At 38.0% G+C, this 20,884-nt stretch overlaps 1 protein-coding gene across 1 annotated transcript in view; it reads right to left on the reverse strand.

Annotated features, from left to right (window-relative positions):
- LOC105481416 (hypoxanthine phosphoribosyltransferase 1) overlaps positions 1 to 20,884 on the reverse strand; it is a 41,488-nt gene that overhangs the window by 8,991 nt on the left and 11,613 nt on the right. Inside the window, exons 2-5 of the mRNA XM_011741008.2 lie at positions 19,069 to 19,175; positions 16,948 to 17,131; positions 5,775 to 5,840; positions 2,089 to 2,106 (exon numbers count right to left, since the gene is read on the reverse strand). Coding sequence (XP_011739310.1) covers positions 2,089 to 2,106; positions 5,775 to 5,840; positions 16,948 to 17,131; positions 19,069 to 19,175 — 375 coding nt within the window. The remainder of the gene's footprint in view (positions 1 to 2,088; positions 2,107 to 5,774; positions 5,841 to 16,947; positions 17,132 to 19,068; positions 19,176 to 20,884) is intronic.

Here is a 20,884-nt window from a genome sequence, read left to right on the forward strand (position 1 = left end):
AACATGGGATAAGAAGAGAGGGAATAAGGACATTTCAGGTACAAGAAATAAGGAGCAAACAGTGGAAACAACCTAACGTCTGTCAACCAATGAATGGATAACAAAAATGTAATTCAGATGGCATCCAACTTATGATGGTTCGACATGAGATTTTTTTGACTTTAGGATAGATTTATCAAGGTAGTAAATCCATTTTCAACTTATGATGTTTTCAACTTCAGATGGGTTTATCAGGACACAGTTGAGGAACACCTGTCTATCCATAAAATTTGTCAGTAAAAAGGAATGAGTGCAGATATACTCCACAATGTGAATGAACCTTGAAAACATTAAGCTAAGTGAGAGAAGCCAGATACAAAAGGCCACATATCGTATGATTCTATTTATACAAAATGTCCAGAATAGGCAAATCTTATAGATAGCAAGTAGGTAGATGATCAGTTTGCTAGGTGCTGGGGGAAGGGAAAATGGGGAGTGATGGCTAAGGGGATTGGGTTTCTTTGTGGGGCAATGAAAATGTTTTAAAATTGAATGTGATAATGATTGCACAATGCTGAGAATATAATAAAAAATTTTGAATTGGCCAGGCGTGGTGACTCATGCCTGTAATCCCAGCACTTTGGGAGGCTGAGGCGGGTGGACCACGAGGTCAGGAGATCAAGACCATCCTGGCAAATAGTGAAATCCTGTCTCTACTAAAAATACAAAGAATTAGCCGGGCGTGGTGGCAGGCACCTGTAGTTCCAGCTACTCAGGAGGCTGAGGCAGGAGAATGGCGTGAACCCAGGAGGCAGAGCCTGCAGTGAGCTGAGATCACGCCACTGCACTCCAGCCTGGGCGACAGAGCGAGACTCCGTTTCAACAACAACAAAAAAAATGGAATTGTACACTTTAAATGGGTGAATGGTATGATATGTGAGTTATATCTCAATAAAGCTATTATTTTAAGAAAAGAAATAAGGAGCAAACAACAGGGGCAGAAAAGTAAAGGTACAAGCTCTGGGAAACAGTAAAAAGTATAGAGAAAATGAAAGGAAGCTGGAAAATAAGGTTGGTAATGTATATTGGGGTCACACTGAAAAACTCTAAAGAATGTAGCCTAAAGACTAAAGAATGGGAGAATGGGGTCTGAGTAGGAGACAGGATCACAAGCTGTGCTTTAGATGTTTGTAGGATTCAGTAAGATAGAAAGGTTTCAATAGATGACCACAGACAAAAATATAGATATATTTATATCTACATAGATGTATATATATCTATACCTATATCTATCTATCTATATATATGTATAGAGAGAGAGAGAGAGAAAGAGGCTGTTAGACAGTGATAAGTGATCAGGAAAATAAAAGTATTGAGGAGAAATAGGAAGTTGACAGCATGAAAAAGTGAGATTTTAGATAGGATGGCCAGAGAAGGCCTAAATGAGAAAATGACTTATGAGTAAAAACAAGGGCCCCTAAACCTTAGCATGCATCAGAATCACTCAAAGACTTGTTAAAGCATAGCTTGCTTGGCCTCATCACAGATATTTTGATTAGGTAGGTTCTTGTCTGATATTAATACTTTTGGTCTAGGGAACCACATTTTGAGAACCACTGAGCTAAAGGAAGTAAAGGTTTCCCTTAGCTTACTAGCGGGTAACCCTAGGAAACTGCTTAGCCTCTCCGTGCTAAGATACAAAATACTTTAGGACATAATGACAAATGGAAAATAGTCTATAAATTATAAATATTACTTTTTATGTACCAAATATTACATAAGACAAAATCTAAGCAAGATATATATATATATACATAAAATATAAGATATATATGTATATATTATATATAGATAAATAGAGAGAGAGAGTTATGTTTAGAAAGAAAATATTTCAAACTAAAAAAAGAGAGGTAGGAAGTATACCATTCCATTACTGGTAAAAACAAATTACTAAGTAGTCTTTACAAAAAACCAGTCTCACTCCTTTAGAACACAAGTCCACCATTAAAACTGATGTAGAGGAATTTCTTTCCCTGGCTTACCTTTAGGATGGTGCATACTAAATTAGAAAAATCATAAATGTTATATTAAAAGTAAATGTGAACTTACTTCCACAATCAAGACATTCTAGAAGAAAAAGAAATGAAAATCAGTACAATGAATAAGACGGTATTTCCAATTATAAGTCAAATCACATCATAACAACCCTAAGGAATTATTCACACTCTTGTTTTTAGATACTTTATTACATCAAACTCTCCTTTAAACAAGTGGGCCATCTGCTGGGATTTGGAAGCCTGTAATACTGAAATTTTCATCGTAATGGAAATTTTAAAAACAGAATTTGACCCATTTGTTTTTAAAACACTTTCATTACTTAACAAGAGGTCTAATCTTGGGCAAGTCTTGAAATTTCTCTGGCCTCAGTTTCCCATGTGTTAAATGAGAAACTTGAACTAGTTGGTTTCTTATAGTTTCCTGACTCTAACATTCTAAGAATTATATTTGTACAATAACTCAAAAACCATATGGACTCCAATTCAAAATATATTTTCTCATTAGGCTAAAATTGATCTGCATTTTCTGGATGTGTCCATATTCTTGGACTACACTAAAAAATGATACCAATGCTTCCTCTCACCATAAACCCTCACTTCGCTTTCTACATTTAAGAATTTTATAGCTAGAAGAGTCCTTAAGAGAAAATACCATCTAATAATTACCCCTCAAAATCAAGAAAGTCCTATCTGTTCTTATGCTAGTTATAAGAATGAGGCAGCATTTTGGTTATAAACATTGCCACAAGAAGATTCATGATGTATTGTTTATCTGTAGCTCTCACTATACTCTGTCATATAACTATATAAAGATTTTAATGTTCTATATAGTCTTCTAAGATAGTGTTTACCAGAGTAGGGCATAAAAGAGTCACTCGTTTGCAAGAAAGATTAGAACTTTTTAATTTTTTACCTCACTTTGTTTAATCTATATTTTTGTATGTATTTTGTAACATATATAATATTATTACCATAAATCATATATAATTTAAAATGCATATATTAGGGGTAAATGCTCAGAAAACTTTTTATAAATTGGGCATGCAAATACAAGTTTGAAGACTCACTGTTCTAGGTATTAAAAGTAAAGTTATAACCAAGTAAAGCTTCTACCTTTTCCTGTCTCAAAGCAGTTTATTGTTGGAGGTAAGATCTCTAAGAAGCCTAAACAGGTCCAAGTACAGAATGAAGTAAGGCTAGCCCATAATTTATGGCAAGCAATTCATACTACTTCTCTCATGCTGAGCTATCCTCAGTGAAGCAGCTACTGCAGACAACTGCAGCCCATTGGTAGCCTATTTTACAGGCAGGAAAAAATTACTTTTTATTCAAAGTGGAACTCAGGATATGGTGAGAAAATGAATACAAAAAATAGGGTCAATCCAAAGGCACACAGCAAATGAGTAACACAATTATGTTTTTTTCCCATTTGTACGAGATCCCAGTAAATTCTAAGTAAATTGCAAATTTAATAATACACTAAAAAAAGCCATGTAATTGTTCAAATGAATCGTAGCATGGTACAAGGATCACAGACACTAGAGTCTAAAAAATAAAAGAATGCTATTATTGAGAGTTTTTGAATTATATCAAGTAGTTACATCTCTACTTAATAAATGAGAAAAATGAGGAAAGAGGCCATTTGATAAAATGAAAATAGCCAAGAAGTGGTATTAGAGACTTGAATACAGGTATTCAGGGTCCAAAGTTCATCTGCTCAAGTACTAACTGGGGGAAAAAAGGAAAAATATTTATAAACATATGTATCTGTGCACAAAAATGCCCCCAAAAGACAAAATGAGGCCAGGCAGGGTGTTTCACTCCTATAATCACAGTACTTTGGGAGGGTGAGGCAGGTAGATACCTGAGATTAGCAGTTGGAGACCAGCCTGGTCAACATGGTGAAAACCTGTCTCTACTAAAGATACAAAAATTAGCCGCACATGGTGGCGTGTGCCTGTAATCCCAGCTACTTGGGAGTCTGAGGCAGGAGAATCACTTGAACTGGGAAGGGGAGGTTGCAGTGAGCCAATATTGTACCACTGCACTCCAGCCTGGGCAGCAGAGCGAGACTCCATCACAAAAATAAATAAATAAATAAAATAAAATAAAATAAAATAAAATAAAATAAAATGAAACAGAAAGTTCAAATAATCCCATAATCTTACCACCAAGAAATAACTTTCACTCAATTTATACTTATTGATTTTTCCATAATAAATGTACTTTACTGTGACTATCATGAAAATAAAGTTATTTTAGAAACAGAGAACTGTTTCAGATCAGATCTATGTAGTAGAACAGAGCCATTAGGTGGGAAAGATGAGATCAAGCTAAATCACAGAAGGCCTAAAAGGCTAGGTCTATTCCAGCACTATAAACTGATTAGACAAGTAATGGCTTCAACAGCTTCTAAATATGGACAAAGCAAGCTGAAAGGGAAGGACAGGTCTAGCAGTGGTATATGAAATGAACAGGAGGGGCAAAGCTAATTTCTCCTCTGAAGCTTTCCAAATATGCTGAGGAGGACATTAGTTTGACATGACCCTGATATGGGACAAGAGAATTTCACACAAGTTTTACATGTTAAAGTTTTCTTATAGATACTCATTCATGTAAGCAATGAACACTAAAATCTAAAGAAAGAAAAGAGCTTTAGAGTCAGGTCTGCATTCAAATTCAAGCTCTACCACTTACTGGTTCTGTGACTTTGGGCATGTCTTTTAACCTTACTGAGCCTTAATTTCCTGATCTGTAAAATGGGGATATCGTCTCCCTCACAGGATTGTTGTGAAACTTTTATGAGATTAATGCCTTTATATTTGGCACAGTGTAAGTAAACAATAACTGGCAGCTTCAAAAAAAAAAAGCAGTAGCATTCCATCATTATTGGTTACTCTCAAAAACTTTTTCAATGTACTAGAAGATAAATATTCAAATATCTTAATATCTCCATTATTTTCAGGTAAACAGCATGCTCCTGAACAACCAATGGGTCATCAAAGAATTCAAAAGGGAAATCTAAAAACATCTTGAGATAAACTACATGGAAGCACAATATACCAAAACCAATGGTCCACACCAGGAGGATTTTAATGTACTAAGATAACTCTTTGAGATTTCTTAAAATAATAGTATGTCTGAATTTATTGAGTGCATTTATTTACCAGAAACTGTTGTAAGAGCTCTACTTGCATTATAGCACTTAATTCTCTTAACTCTATGGCTGCCATTATCAACCTCACCCCAATCACATATGGGACAAAAAGAGGTTAAGTAACTTGCCCAAGGTCACAGTTAGGAAGTACTAAGCCAGGCTTTCAATCAGTTGTCAGGCTCCGGAACTCACACTTTCAGCCACTACATGATACTGCTTTGCTATCTTTTAGGAAACTATGTTAGTCTATCTCAGGAAGACTCACATAGTTTTCTTTCTTTCTTTTTTTTTTAAAAAAGGCTGTCTTTTCCCCCATCAACGTTTTTTGAAGGATCCCAAATTAGAGTCCCACAGAGGCAGACAGCAGTACTTGACAATAGGGACGTTTAAGGTTAATGTTGGATTCTACTGTCTTTTTGCTACATGACCTAGGGAAAGATAATTAACCTAGATTGCTTCCAAGGGTTAAATAACCCATTTAGTTATACTATGTAAACTATCTCTTAGTGATTGAAAGCACACTGTTACTAATTGACTCTTGGTATGAAGTGCTTTTTTTTCTTTCCCTTCAAGATACATACCTTTCCAGTTAAAGTTGAGAGATCATCTCCTCCGATTACTTTTATGTCCCCTGTTGACTGGTCATTCTAGTAAAAAAAACAAAACAAAACAAAACAAAAACAACTATATATATATATACACACACACACACACGTATACGTATATCCTTATGTACACACACAAACTTCAAATTAAATGAGAACTAGAAGATTTGAGAAGTTAGCTATCTAATGTTCATAGCATTATGATATTCTAAATGACATGAATTATAAGAATTAGGTTTCCTGAAATGAATGACTAGAAAACTTTCAAGAGAGATTAGTAAAAATTAAAAAGTCCTAATTGGCCATTACTGATTTGATGTTTTTAAGAGTCCTAAAAAATAGGTTACATTCATTTTTAAGTGGGCAGTATTATAACAGCCACCCATCTTCAATCACAGTGATTTCTGAATTGTGAGGGAAGTTATTAGCATGACAGGTGTCTGGTTCTGGCCCTGTACGATTCCCATGAGTCAAGCAAATTGTAAGGGTTGGTCTATATCACACCCAACCCCAAGGTATGTCCCTCAAAAGTCTAGCCCAGGCCCAGTCATTTTCAGCATTGTCTGGGAAACCAGGTCTGATTAGTAGTCCTTTAAGGAATACCTTAGGCTCCCATTTTCCTGCTACCACAGAATCCAATAAAACCCTTACAGGAGATTCAATGGGAAATGCTCAACACCCACTGCAGTTGGTGGTGACAATGACCATAATTTGGCTGTGCTGGATTCAGGACAGAAAATTTGGGTGAAAGAGCAGGTGAACAAAAGAGCTTCGACTTGCCCTTGCAGAGAGCAAGCCATACCATACTATAAAGCCACAGCAATTACAACGGTGCAGTACCAGCACAGTAAATGAACAAACTAGAGCCCAGAAACAGACCCAGAAATATATGAGGATTTAGTATACAATAAAGATGGTATTTCGAGTCAGTAGGGAAAAGATGAATTATTCAATAAATGATGTTTGGTCAACTAGTTACCCATTTGGGAAAAAATAAAAGTATGGTCCCTACCTCACAGCATACACAAAAATAAATTCCAGATGGATTAAAATCTAAATGTAAAAAATAAAGCCATAAGTGGACTGGAAGAAAATATAGAAGAATTTTTTTTAACATCCATAGAAAGGGTAGAAACCCAGGCATGACATGAATCAAAACTGAAAAAGTTCTGTAACGAATACCCCCTTTTATATATTGGGCTCCAACAATAAGAACCCATAGGAAAATGGAGAATGAACACAAATAGACAAGTTATAGAAGAGAAGGCCATAAGGTATAAAATTATATCTATCTGAGAAACAAACACTAAAACAATGAGATTCTACTGTTCACCCACCCGTACTGGCAAAACTTAAGCCTGATAATATGCTGAGGGGAAATAAGCACTCTTGTTGGTGAGAGTATTAATTGGCATAGCCTCTTTTGTTAAAATTGCAATACGCATGTCACTTAACCCAGTAATCCCACTTCTGGGAATCAATGCTACAAAAACACTGACAAGTATACAAAGATACATTAAAGAGTGTTCACTGGGCCAGGTGCAGTGGCTTCATGCCTGTAATCCCAGCACTTGGGGAGGTGGAGGCGAGAGGATCGTTTGACCCCAGGAATTCAAGGCCAGACTGATAAACACAGCAAGACCCTGTCTTTCTTTTTATTATTATTATGAAAAAAAAAATGTTCACTGTACCAGTTGTTCACAAAAACGAACATGTCCATTAACAGGGAACCATTTAAATTAATCAAGTTCATCTACACAATGTAATACCATGCAACTATTAAAAAGCACCTGGTAATCCAATGCACACTGAGACAGAATAATGCTATTAAAAACACCAAGGAGTGGAACACTGTGTTGCCTATGACACCATTTTTATTCAACATTTAAACAAATTTGTAACAGCAATTGCATGAGTAGTGAGAATGGGGTTTATGAGACTTCTCACTTCTATGTGCTTCTATTTTTGCTATGCTTCTATATATACATCCATTTATTATGGAGTATTACTTTCGAAAAACACAAATGGGCCAGTATTGTTTGGTGTTGCAAAGTGAGCATATGACTTCTGATATCAACCTTTGCATATTACTTCTCATTTTAGGGAAATTACAGACATCCCTTATTCACTAACTTAAAACTCAGCATTTCAAACATACAGAATTGATGGGGAAAAAAAAAAAGAAAAAGAAAGAAAGAAAAAAGAAAAGACAACAAGCTTCAGATGACAGTGACTCACACCAAATTATTTACACTGTAAAGCCTGTTAAATAGTGACATCTTCTGGAGATACTTGGTATTACAGTCTGACTCCAGTTCATCTCTTTTTACAGAGACAAGAGGAATAAAGGAAAAAATACTCAAGAACTGAAAAGTATGGAGTTATAGAAAAATTGCTGTGATCCAAAGACTATGGTGATAGGACAAGAAACAAGAGAACTCCAAGCAGTAAGACACTGCTGTTCTATTAGCATCCAAACCTTCATATTCTTGTTTGCCCCAAGGCTTTTTTAAAAAATAGAGACAGGATCTCACTATTTTGCCCAGGCTGGTCTTAAACTCCTGGACTCAAGCGATCCTCCTGCCTCAGCCTCCTAAAATGCTGAGATTACAGGCTTGAGTCATCATACCTAGCTATTTATTTTTTCTTAACTCTCTTGCCTGGCCTATAGCCACCATGGAAGCTAATAAAGAATATTAATTTAAGAGTAATGGTATAGTTCACTACATTGGAATACAGGTATAAGTGCCTACATTGTATATGGATGGCATACATGGATCAATTACACCACCTGGGTGGCCAAAGGAACTGCACAAACCTTCCTCCTTGGCTGTCTGGAACAAGCTTCCCACTAGATCCCTTCACTGAGTGCCTCCCTCATCTTTAATTATGGTTAAGTCTAGGATAACAGGATTGGCAAAGGTGAGGGGAAAGCTTCCTCCAGAGTTGCTCTACCCTCTCCTCTACCATCCTATCTCCTCGCTCCTCTCAGCCAAGGAGTCCAATCTGTCCTGAACTCAAGAGTGTCACTGTCAACTACATAAAATTGCCAGAGCAGCTCTTTGGGACTGCAAACACATACCCTTAATGTCTTTATTTCTATTTTGTCTATCTCTTCAGTCTAGGTGAAAAAATAAGGATAATAGGGAAGAACTTTATTTATGCCTGCTTGTCCGCCCCTAGGAATTTTGAAAACCTCTAGGTAGCAATAAGAACTGCAGCATGGTATAGGAAAAGAGGAGGAAAAGCTGTATAGAAGTGCATAATAAATGGGCTGGAAAAGAACTGCTTTGAACAAACAGGGAGGTTGAACTATAAGGAGAGAAAGCAGAGAGGCTAATCAACAAGGCTGGGTTCCCAAGAGGGCATGATGAGAATATTACCAAGGTAGGAAGTCCTGGCTCCATGTCCCCTTAGTGGCTTAGTACTATGCAGCTTGCTTTCTGCAGTGAACTTCAGACCTTTCTTTTAGGATCCTAGAATGGAATTTTTTTATTGGAAAACAGTCATCCTCTCAACATTCAGGCAGGCCCCAAGTCTACCACACTCAATCACATTTTCTCTTCATATCATAATCTCTCAACCATCCTCTGTCCTTTAACTGTTTTCTATACCCTGATCAAATGCCAACAAAAGTGAGAATGTTAGAATCATATATTTTTAGAGGTAGACTGTATCTCAGATAAAAAAAAATGGCAGATATTCCATTTTCCAAAATATGTATGCAGAAAAAATAAGTATGGAAGGATATATGCTCAGGTAGTAAGTTTATTTACTTGTATTTTATGAATTCTTTTAAATAAACACATTACTTAAAAAAAAAAAAAAGAACTAAAAGTCTCTGTCAGTTAAAAAATGACATTGATGAAGCAGGGCCTTTACAGATCATCTAGTCCTACACTATCCCATACGGTAGCCACATGTGGCAATATAAATTACTTAAAAATTCAGTTCCTGTGTTGCACAAGATGTGTCAAGTGCTCAAAAGCCACATGTCACTAGTGGCTCTGTACCATACAGCAGAAGCATAAAAGATTTCCACCCTCAAAAAAAGTTCTATTGAACAGCATTGCTCTAATTAAATAAAAAATACCATTTAGCACAACACAGTAATAGAAAAGATTGAAGAGGTAGTGCTGATACTTAAAAACCTAGTATTTTCAGCCAGGCATGGTGGCTCCTGCCTGTAATCCTAGCACTTTGGGAGGCTGAGGTGGGAGGATCACTTAAGCCCAGGAGTTCTAGACCAGCCTGGGCAACAGGGTGAAACCCTGTCTCTACAAAAAATACAAAAAATTAGCTGGGCGTGGTGGCATGCGCCTGTAGTCCCAGCTACTTGGGAGGCTGAGGTGGGAGATCACCTGAGCCTGGGAGGTCAGGACTGCGATGAGGTGAGATTGCACCACTACACTCCAGCCTGGGTGACAGAGTGAGACCCTGTCTCAAAAACAAACAAACAAACAAAAAACAAACAAACATCACCTGGTATTTTTAAGTACACTATTTTCAAACATTCAGAAGTTATTTCATCCTATCTTCATGGTTTCCATTCTATGCCTGGTTTGGGATTAGGATCTGATAAAATAAACGTGTGCAACAGAACCACTTCTCATGGCTGTATAACAGATAATCAATATGTATCTGCTGAATAAATTATTCAATTTTCTTAATTTTTTTTCACAAAATTGTGGTTTCAAGGGACCAGACTTGAATACTACACTTCATGTTCTAAGAATCAGGGGACTTATATAAAACCTCAGTTGCCTGATAAGGACTATATCAAAGTAAAAAGCCATGGGAAAGAACTAGAAAGTACACTTTTGAACCTAGTTCTGTAGTTTCCTTATGCCACAGATAATACACATTCCCATTCCTGCCAAATTTTGTATCTCACCCCTGTCTATGGTCTCAATTCAATAAATAGGAGAAGGGCATGAATTTGCTTTGGTTGGTAGGTAGGTTGGTAGGCAGGCAGGCAGGCAGGCAGGCAGGCAGACAGACAGACAGACAGACAGACAGACAGACAGATAGATAGATAGATAGATACAAACAAAGATGGAGACAGATGGAAATAGAGACAGATTTGCAGAAGATAAGTTCTAGGTAAATTAGTGTCAACATCAAAGTGGTATACCTACATCTAACTATTCTGGAGAGAAAAGTATACCTCAAAGAAATTGACTAAATACATACAGAGAAAAAGTTTAAGCTGAAAGCTACTGCCCTCTTATATGAGACACTTTAAGAAACTACTTGGGGGGCAAGTGAGAAAATGGGGAGATGTAGCTCAGAGGATACAAAGTAGCAGATATGTAGGATGAACAAGTCTAGAAATATAATGTACAACATGAGGTATATAGGTAATAAAATTGTGCTGTATTTGGGATTCACACTAAATGAGATTTTAAGCTCCTCTTGCCACCAAAAAAAAAAAAAAAAAAAGGGTAACTATGTGAATTGAGGGATATGTTAATTTGCTTCACTGCAGTAATCTTTTAACCATCTGTATGTATCCCATAACATCATGTTGTATATGTTAAATATACAGACTACAATTTAAAATAAAAAACTACTCCAAAATTTTCTGCATTTTTAATATGCTCAAAGACAGTATTAATTTGCATCTTTGATGTTAAACAGATAGCCTAATCAAGTCACTATCAAGAGCAAGACTAAAGCTACAGCTTTTCTCTTTTGATGCTTTTGAGATACACGTGTGTGTGTGTGTATTTTAAGTTATCGTTTTGGCCAGGTGCAACGGCTGACATCTGTAACCTCAGCACTTTGGGAGACCAAGGCAGAAGGATTGCTTGAGACCAGGAATTTGAGACCAGCATAGCAAGACCCTATCTCTACAAATTAAAAAAAAAAAAAATTAGTCAGGGGTAATGGCATGTGCTTGTAGTCCCAGATACTTGGGAGGCTGAGGCAGAGGATCCCTTGAGCCCAGGAGTTCAAAGCTGCAATGAGCTATGACTGTGCCACTGCATTCCAGTCTGGGCAACAGAGCAAGACCTTGTCTCAAAAAAAAAATTTCTAATTAAAGATAAAGAGTTATAGTTTTATGAACCTTGACTGCAACTGAGGGAAAAAGTCCCATAATTGGCAAAATGAATTCTGTCTGCTTACAAAACTTCTGACTAATAGAGAATGAATAATAGGAAGCCCATATTAGAGGATCCACATCAGTTAAAAAGTTTTTCCAGATAAGAGTGACTCTGAGTTCTACAGAGTTAAAAGATTGGGTTCAAATCGAAGACTTGTATGATCTTGAGTAAGTTACTTAATCCCTCTGTGACTCACTGTTCTCAAATGTAAATGGAGATAATTTGTAACTCAAAAAAAATAAAAATGAAAAAGTTTTCTCTAAGATTGCAAATCCTAAGGATAATTTCATTTTAGTATCAGTCATTTAGTCTGAATACACCATAATGCAGACTAATTTTCCCTCTGCTTAAGGTCCACACAAAAACATTTCCAATAAAATTTACTTGTGTATCAAGTTTTCCTCCTGAGGCTTCATTGTTTCTTTGGTAAAAAAAAAAAAAATAAAAATTTAAAAACCACTAGACTGGGTACAGTGGCCCATGCCTGTAATCTCACTTAGGGAAGCCAAGGCAGTTGGATTGTTTGAGACCAGGAGTTTGAGATCAACCTGGGCAACATGGCAAAACCCTGTTTCTACAAAAAAAATACAAAAATTAATCAGGTGTGGTGGCACACACCTGTGGTCCCCGCTACTCGAGAGTGAGGTGGGAAGATTGCTTGAGCCCAAGCAGAGGTTGCAGTGAACCAAGATGGCACCACTGCACCCCAGCCTGGGTGACAGAGCAAGATCCTGTCTCAAAAAAAACAAAAACAAAAACAAAAACAAAAAATCACTGACCAGGCACGGTGGCTCACGCCTGTAATCCCAGCACTTTGGGAGGCCGAGGCAGGTGGATTACCTGAGGTCAGGAGTTCTAGACCAGTCTGGCCAACATGGTGAAATCCCGTCTCAACTAAAAATACAAAAATTAGCTGGGAATGGTGGCAGGCTCCTGTAATCCCAGCTACTTGGGGGGCCAAGGCAGGAGAATAGCTTGAACCTGGGAGGCAGAGGTTGCAGTGAGCTGAGATCATGCCATCGCACTCCAGCCTGGGGGTCAAGAGCGAGACTTCGTCTCAAAAAAAAAAAAAAAAAAAATCACTATAAAATTGAAATAAATTCACAACAAAGGAAATACATTTGCATACTTAACCTTCTTTTTATTTATTTACTTATTTTTAATATTTTGAGATGGCATCTCGCTACGTTGCCTAGGCTGGTCTTGAACTCCTGGGTTCAAGCCATCCTCCCGTCTTGACTTCCCAAAGTACTGGGATTACAGGTGTGAGCCACCATGCCCAGCCCATATTTAACTTTCACTTTCTGAATATCACAGGACAGAAAAGGTCATCAAATATATAGTACTATATTTCATTGCTCTAAGATGTACATTCACACTTGAGTGAGCGTCACCTTGAGTGACGCTCCCACCTCGATCTCCCAAAGCACTGGAATTACGTGTGCCACTGTACCCAGCCGTATGTTTTCTAATAAGCATGTTTTCTTTAATAAGAAAAATGGAGTTTTTATTTCCAAAAAAAAAATAGATGGGTGTGTTTATATCATAATTCTTCTTTATACAGTCTGGAAACATTTAATAGTTCATAGAATATTTCTTTAGGATTTAGTATGGATCAGCCAGATTTTAACTCACTATTTCAAACTGGTCAAGATCAGCATGTAAAAATCATACTAACATCAATGTTATTGATGCTGCAAACAATTTAAAATTTCCATTTTACAGTTTTACCAAATTAAACTGCCTAATGTTTTATATGCATATATGAATATCTTACATGACAAGCTGCTGAATTATTAAACAGGGTAGAAATGTTACTTCAAGCTGGGCATGGTGACTCAAGCCTATAATCCCAGCACTTTTAGAGGCTGAGGTGGGAAGACTGCTTAAGCCCAGGAGTTTGGGATCAGTCTGGGCAACATAGTAAGACCCAATCTCTACAAACATAAAAAAAATTAGCCAGTCATGGTGGTGCACACCTGTAGTCCCAGCTACTCGGGAGGCTAAGGTGGGAAAATCACTTGAGCCCAGAAGGTCAAGGCCACAGTGAGCTGTGATCTTGCTACTGCATTCCAGCCTGGGTGACAGAATGAGACCTTGTCTTTAAAAAAAAAAAAAAAAAAAGTTACTTCAAACCAACAGATATTTTTATTTTTATTATTTGTAGAGAGAGCGTGTCACTGTGTTGCCCAGGCTGGTCTCAAACCCCTGGCCTCCTGTAATTCTGCTGTCTTAGCCTTCCAAAGCACTGAGATTACAGGCATGAGCCATCACCAAATCAAGAGATATTATCAGAAGAGCTTTCTCAATTTCTACTGTTTAACAGTATATCTTCCTTGCATAGCCTTATAAATATACTAAAAAGCTTGGAATTGTACCGTTAAAACATGTAATTATTATATTATATAAAATATACCCCAGTAAAGCCTTTTTAAAAAAATTAACATGTCGGCCGGGCTCGGTGGCTCACCCTTATAATCCCAGCACTTTGGGAGGCCGAGGTGGTCAGGGGTTCGAGACCAGCCTGACCAACAAGGTGAAACTCCGTCTCTACTAAAAATACAAAAATTAGCCGGGCATGGTGGCAGGCACCTGTAGTCCCACCTACTCAGGAGGTTGAGACAGGAGAATCGCTTGAACCCGGGAGGCAGAGGTTGCAGTGAGCTACGATCACGCCACTGCACTCCAGCGTGGGCAACGGAGCGAGACTCCATCTCAAATAAATAAATAAAATAAAATAAAATAAAATGCCGGGTGCGGTGGCTCACACCTGTAATCCCAGCACTTTGGGAGGCCAAGGAGGGTGGATCATGAGGTCAGGAGATCAAGACCATCCCGGCTAACACAGTGAAACCCCATCTCTACTAAAAATACAAAAAATTAGCTGGGCGTGGTGGCAGGCGCCTGTAGTCCCAGCTACGTGGCAGTCTGAGGCAGGAGAACAGTGTGAAACCAGGAGGCGGAGCTTGCAGTGAGCAGAGATCATGCCACTTCACTCCAGCCTGGGTGACGGAGCAAGACTCCATCTCAAAAAATAAAATAAAATAAATAAATTAATTAATTAAATATGTAAATAAATACTAAGAAAAGTATATCTACATAGAATTTCACATAAAATAAATTGTTTTCTATGTGAAAATTAACCTAAAAATATGCTTTGCTTATGTTTAAGATGTCATGCTTTTTATCAATTGAGGAGTTCAGCTTAATAATCCTCTAAGATCTAAAACAGGAAAAAAAGTAAAAGTAGAAAATGGAAATAAAATGTCAAAGTGCTTCTACCACTCAAAATTGCTCTTATAACTATAAAATGATTTTTAAAAGAAAATATTAAAGTTAAACTCCCCTAATTTTTTTGCTCGTTTTTGCTTATCTAAAATAACATTCTACACAAATCCCCAAAGATTAGTCATAATGTAACAAGACTGATTAAGACTGATGGGGATGGGGAAGGAGGCTATAGAAAACCAAAAAGATAAATCATACCATGAACTCTAAGTACACACTTTGACTCTAAGCAGCAATGTATTAAAGGCTGGCCAGTTATACTTCCAGCAACTATACTGACTAGAATGAAGTCCTAGTGTAAACCATCAATTAACCAATCAATCAATAACTTTTGTTGAGTAAAAGTCTAAATTTTGTGTTTAAACAAGTCTTTAATTCAAGCAAGACTTTAACAAGTTAAAAGGAGCTTATGGGTAGGAAGTAATGTTATGATGTATGGGCATAAAGGGTTTTAATGGGATAGGGAAAATGTCTATAATAATACTTAAATGGCTGCCCAATCACCTACAGGACTGATGTAAACATGGAAAAGGTCAAAAACTTGGGTCACTCAAATAGATGATTAATGGAGAGGATGAGGTTGAAGGTTAAATGTAGATAAGTGGTCTTACTCTCAATAAAAATGTGAACATAAGGCGAGTTTCTACAAAGATGGACAAGACTCATTCATGAAACAGCAAAAGCTGGACATTTGTTCTCATCTTTGAAGAGTATGAAAAATTCCTATTTTAGGCCGGGCGCGGTGGCTCAAGCCTGTAATCCCAGCACTTTGGGAGGCCGAGGCGGGCGGATCACAAGGTCAGGAGATCGAGACCACAGTGAAACCCCGTCTCTACTAAAAATACAAAAAATTAGCCGGGCGCGGTGGCGGGCGCCTGTAGTCCCAGCTACTCAGGAGGCTGAGGCAGGAGAATGGCGGGAACACGGGAGGTGGAGCTTGCAGTGAGCCGAGATCGCGCCACTGCACTCCAGCCTGGGCAACAGCGTGAGACTCTGTCTCAAAAAAAAAAAAAAAAAAAAAAAAAGAAAAAAAAGAAAAATTCCTATTTTAAAGGAAAATAGTAACTCACAGGAAATACCAACCCAACATAAAATCAGAAACAATAGTCTAAAGTAATAAAAATCAAACATCTGCACTATCAAATTATGAATGAAATTCACTTGTAAAGATCACACTGATTTTGTTTCATCCACAGTGTCAACGTTGTGATGCATTTCAATTGTGTGACACAGGCAGAGTGACTGTGGATCAAAAGCGGTTTCTGGTATACCCATACTCTCTCGGGTATACCTGCACTCCCCTTTCTTAAGTGTGTTTAAAAAAAAAAGTGGTTTCTTCAATTTGCCAATGCTCTAGCTCTCCATGTGCTTTCTAGGAAACAAGTGTTGACCCACCTTATTTGTCAAACCTAGCTCCAAAGGACTTTTGACTCCCCCCAAACCAATGTAGCTCAAGAGATGATATCTGCCACTAGTGAGTATGTATAGTGAAAACAGCATCCCAAGTCCCAACAGCAATTCCTAAAAGAAGTTTATTAAAAAAAAAAAATACCTGTAAAATAAGTACATATCCTCCAAGGTGACTAATTTTAAAAAGACAGTATTGGCTTTGATGTAAACTACTAGTGAATATGTTAGAAAAATCTCACTGTAACCAAGTGAAATGAATGCCAGTATAGTTTGCAGAGATTCAAAGAAAATATAAGAAAACCTACTGTTACCATTAAAAAGAATCATATATTAAATATACTCACACAATAGCTCTTCAGTCTGATAAAATCTACAGTCATAGGAATGGATCTATCACTATTTCTATTCAGTGCTTTGATGTAATCCAGCAGGTCAGCAAAGAATTTATAGCCCCCCTTGAGCACACAGAGGGCTACAATGTGATGGCCTCCCATCTCCTTCATCACATCTCGAGCAAGACGTTCAGTCCTACAGAAATAAAATCGGGAATTTAATAGAAAGTTTCATACGTTAAACTTTATAACAAACAACCTCTTAGTCACTAAACTTCCACACCAGCCTGGAAATTAGCCAGGCATGGTAGTATGTACTTGCAGTCCCAGCTACTCAAGAGGTGAGGTGGGAAAATCACTTTATTGCAGGATGTTGAGGCTGGAGTGAACTGTGATTGTGCCACTGCATTCTAGCCTGGACAACAAAGCAAGACCTTGTCTCAAAAAAATGCATTAAAAATTTTTAAAAATCTTCCAAGTAACACATCCTTTGCCCCCATGTTTCATAAGGTAAAAAATTTGATACCTTCAAAAAAACCAAGCATACCACTATCATAATTTTTTTTAATGCAAATAAAAACAAGATATCATTTTCACCCATTAGACTGGCAGGTTCTGATTAAATGAAATTTCTTGGATAATATACAATATTAAAAGAGACTGTAGAAACCGGGCCAGTGGCTCATGCCTATAATCCCAGCACTTTGGGAGGCTGAGGTGGGCCAGATCACTTGAACCCAGGAGTTCAAGACCAGCCTGGGTAACAAGGCGAACCCTATTTCTACAAAATAAAAATAGTAGCTGGCAGTGGTGGTGCACACCTATAGTCCCAGCTACTCAGGAGGCTGAGGTGGGAGGATCGCTTGAACCCAGGAGGTTGGGACTGCAGTGAGCTGTGATCATTCTGCTACACTCCAGCCTGGGCAACAGAGACCTTGTCTTTAAAAAAAAAAAAAAAAAAAAAGAGACAAATTGTGAGGAAAAAGGCACTCTCATATAACATCAGGAGTATAAAATGATTCAGTTTCTTAGAGGATAATTTGGCAATACCGAAATATTCAATAAACTCTTTCCCCCTGACCAGAATTTCCACTTGAATAAAGCTGAACAAATACCAAACATGTAAAAGAATGTTTCTTTTTTTTTTTTTTTTTTTTTTTGAGACGGAGTCTCGCTGTGTCTCCCAGGCTGGAGTGCAGTGGCGTGATCTCGGCTCACTGCAAGCTCCGCCTCCCGGGTTCACGCCATTCTCCCGCCTCAGCCTCCCAAGTAGCTGAGACTACAGGCGCCCGCCACCACGCCCGGCTAGTTTTTTGTATTTTTAGTAGAGACGGGGTTTCACCATGTTAGCCAGGATAGTCTCGATCTCCTGACCTTGTGATCCACCCGCCTCGGCCTCCCAAAGTGCTGAGATTACAGGCTTGAGCCACCGCGCCCGGCCAAGAATGTTTCTTCTAGTACAGTTTGTAAGAACAAGATAGTGTCTATCAATAGTGAACTGGTTAAATCAGTTATGGTATCTCCATAAGATGGAATGCTATGCAACCTTTAAAATATATTAGATAGCTCTAGATGCACTGATATTAAGTGTCCAATAACATTTAAAACTATACTCATATGTTAAAATATAAATATATATATGCATAGTTAGAATATTTTGTAACACAAATATTTTGATATTATAATTTTAAAATAAAAACACAGAATAGCCAGACATACAAGGCAAGCATTCAATACCAGGTAAGGTTTTTCACTGTAATTGACTTAACGGAAAATTTTTAAGCTAGATGTGCATAATAATAAAAATCTGACTTTGCCTTCATGTGATTCAGCCCCAGCCCATTATCCTGTTTAGAACTGAGAAATGCAAGACTCTGGCTAGAGTTCCTTCTTCCATCTCCCTTCAATGTTTACTTTGTTCTGGTCCCTACAGAGTCCCACTATACCACAACTGATACTAAGTAATTAGTAAGGCCCTCCTCTCTTTTTTTAATAAAGAATATTTTAACAATAGAAAGCATCTATTATTTAATAAGTTGGCCTAGTTTATGTTCAAATAGCAAGTACTCAGTTGCTGACATTTGAAATTAACATAAGAAAAAGTAAAAAACCTCATTTTAAGATCTTACTTACCTGTCCATAATTAGTCCATGAGGAATAAACACCCTTTCCAAATCCTCAGCATAATGATTAGGTATGCAGAATAAATCAAGGTCATAACCTGGTTCATCATCACTAATCTGAAAAAGAAATATAGCTGTTTCAATGAGAGCATTATGGGATACAAACATTTGATTGGATTTAGATGTTAAAAAATAACCTTAGTCTATCAGAGAAATTTGAGTATAAGATGATATTAGTAACTGTTAACTTTGTAGGTATTATAATGAATTATATAAGAAAACAACAGGCCAGGCGCGTTGGTTCACACCTGTAATCCCAGCACTTTGGGAGGCTGAGGCAGGCAGACTGCCTGAGCTCAGGAGTTCGAGACCAGCCTTGGCAACATGGCAAAATCCCATCTTTACTAAAAATACAAAAAACTTAGCCGGGTGTGGTGACACATGCCTGTAGTACCAGCTACTTGGGAGGCTGAGGCAGGAGAATCACTTGAACCTGGGAGATGAAGGTTGCAGTGAGCCAAGAATAATGCACCACTTCACTCCAGCCTGGGAAACAGAGCAAGACTCTGTCTCAAAAACAAACAAACAAACAAACAAACAAACAAACAAAAAACAGGCCGGGCACAGTGGCTCAGGTCTGTAATCCCAGCACTTTGGGAGGCCGAGGCAGGCAGATCACCTGAGGTCAGGAGTTTGAGACCAGCCTGGCCAACATGGTGAACACCCCCGTCTCTACTAAAAATACAAAAATTAGCCGGGCATGGTGGCAGGCGCCTGTAATCTCAGCTACTTGGGAGGCTGAGGCAGGAGAATCGCTTGTACCCGGGAGGCAGAGGTTGCAGTGAGCTGAGATCACGCCATTGCACTCCAGCCTGGGGGACAAGAGTGAGATTTCGTCTCAAAAAAAAAAAAAAAAGAAAAAAAAAAAAGAAAAAATCAAAAACCCACCACTTAACCATATGTCTTAGTCATCTTAGTCAAGAATATAGAAGTCAAGTGATATGATACAGAATTTCCTTTAGGTCACAAAGAGAAAAAGAAAAATTTTAAAGAGCTAAGACAAATGCAGCAAAATCTTAATATTTAATAATATTCTAAACATGGGTGATGATATATCAGTATTCATTACACTATTCTCTCCACTTTTGAGTATGTTTGAAAATTTAGTAAAACAAATTTTAACACACTGCAGTCTAACAAGATAAAATATCACACAGAACAGGAAAAACTGGCATGGTGTGGTGGCTCACACTTGTAATCCCAGTGCTTTGGGTGGCTGAGACAGGAGAGTTGCTTGAGGCCAGGAGTTCGAGACCAACACGGGGAATGTAGCAAGACTCCATCCCTACAAAAAACTTTTTAAAAATTTGCCAGGCATGGTGGTGCACACCTGTAGTCCCAGCTACTCGGGAGGCTGAGGCAGAAGGAATCACTTGAGCCCAGGAGTTTGAGAATGCAGTGAGCTATGATCACACCACTGCACTCCAGCATGGGCAACAAAGACCCTATCTCAAAAAACAAAACAAAACAAAACAAGAAAAACTGCTGGCTGATGCAGTGGCTCATGCCTGTAATCCCAGTATTTTGGGAGACCCAGGTAGGTGGATCATCTGAGGTCAGGAGTTAGAGACCAGCCTGGCCAACATGGTGAAACCCCATCTCTACTAAAAATACAAAAACTAGTCAGGCATGTGGCACGTGCCTGGGGAGGCTGAAGCAGGAGGATCACTTGAGCCCAGGAGGTGGAGGTTGCAGTGAGCTGAGATCACACCACTGCACTCCAGCCTGGGTGACACAGCAATACCCTACCTGGAAAAAGAAAAGAA

This window comes from Macaca nemestrina, chromosome X (genome assembly GCF_043159975.1).
Source record: "Macaca nemestrina isolate mMacNem1 chromosome X, mMacNem.hap1, whole genome shotgun sequence".
In the NCBI taxonomy this organism is placed as follows: Eukaryota; Metazoa; Chordata; class Mammalia; order Primates; family Cercopithecidae; genus Macaca; species Macaca nemestrina.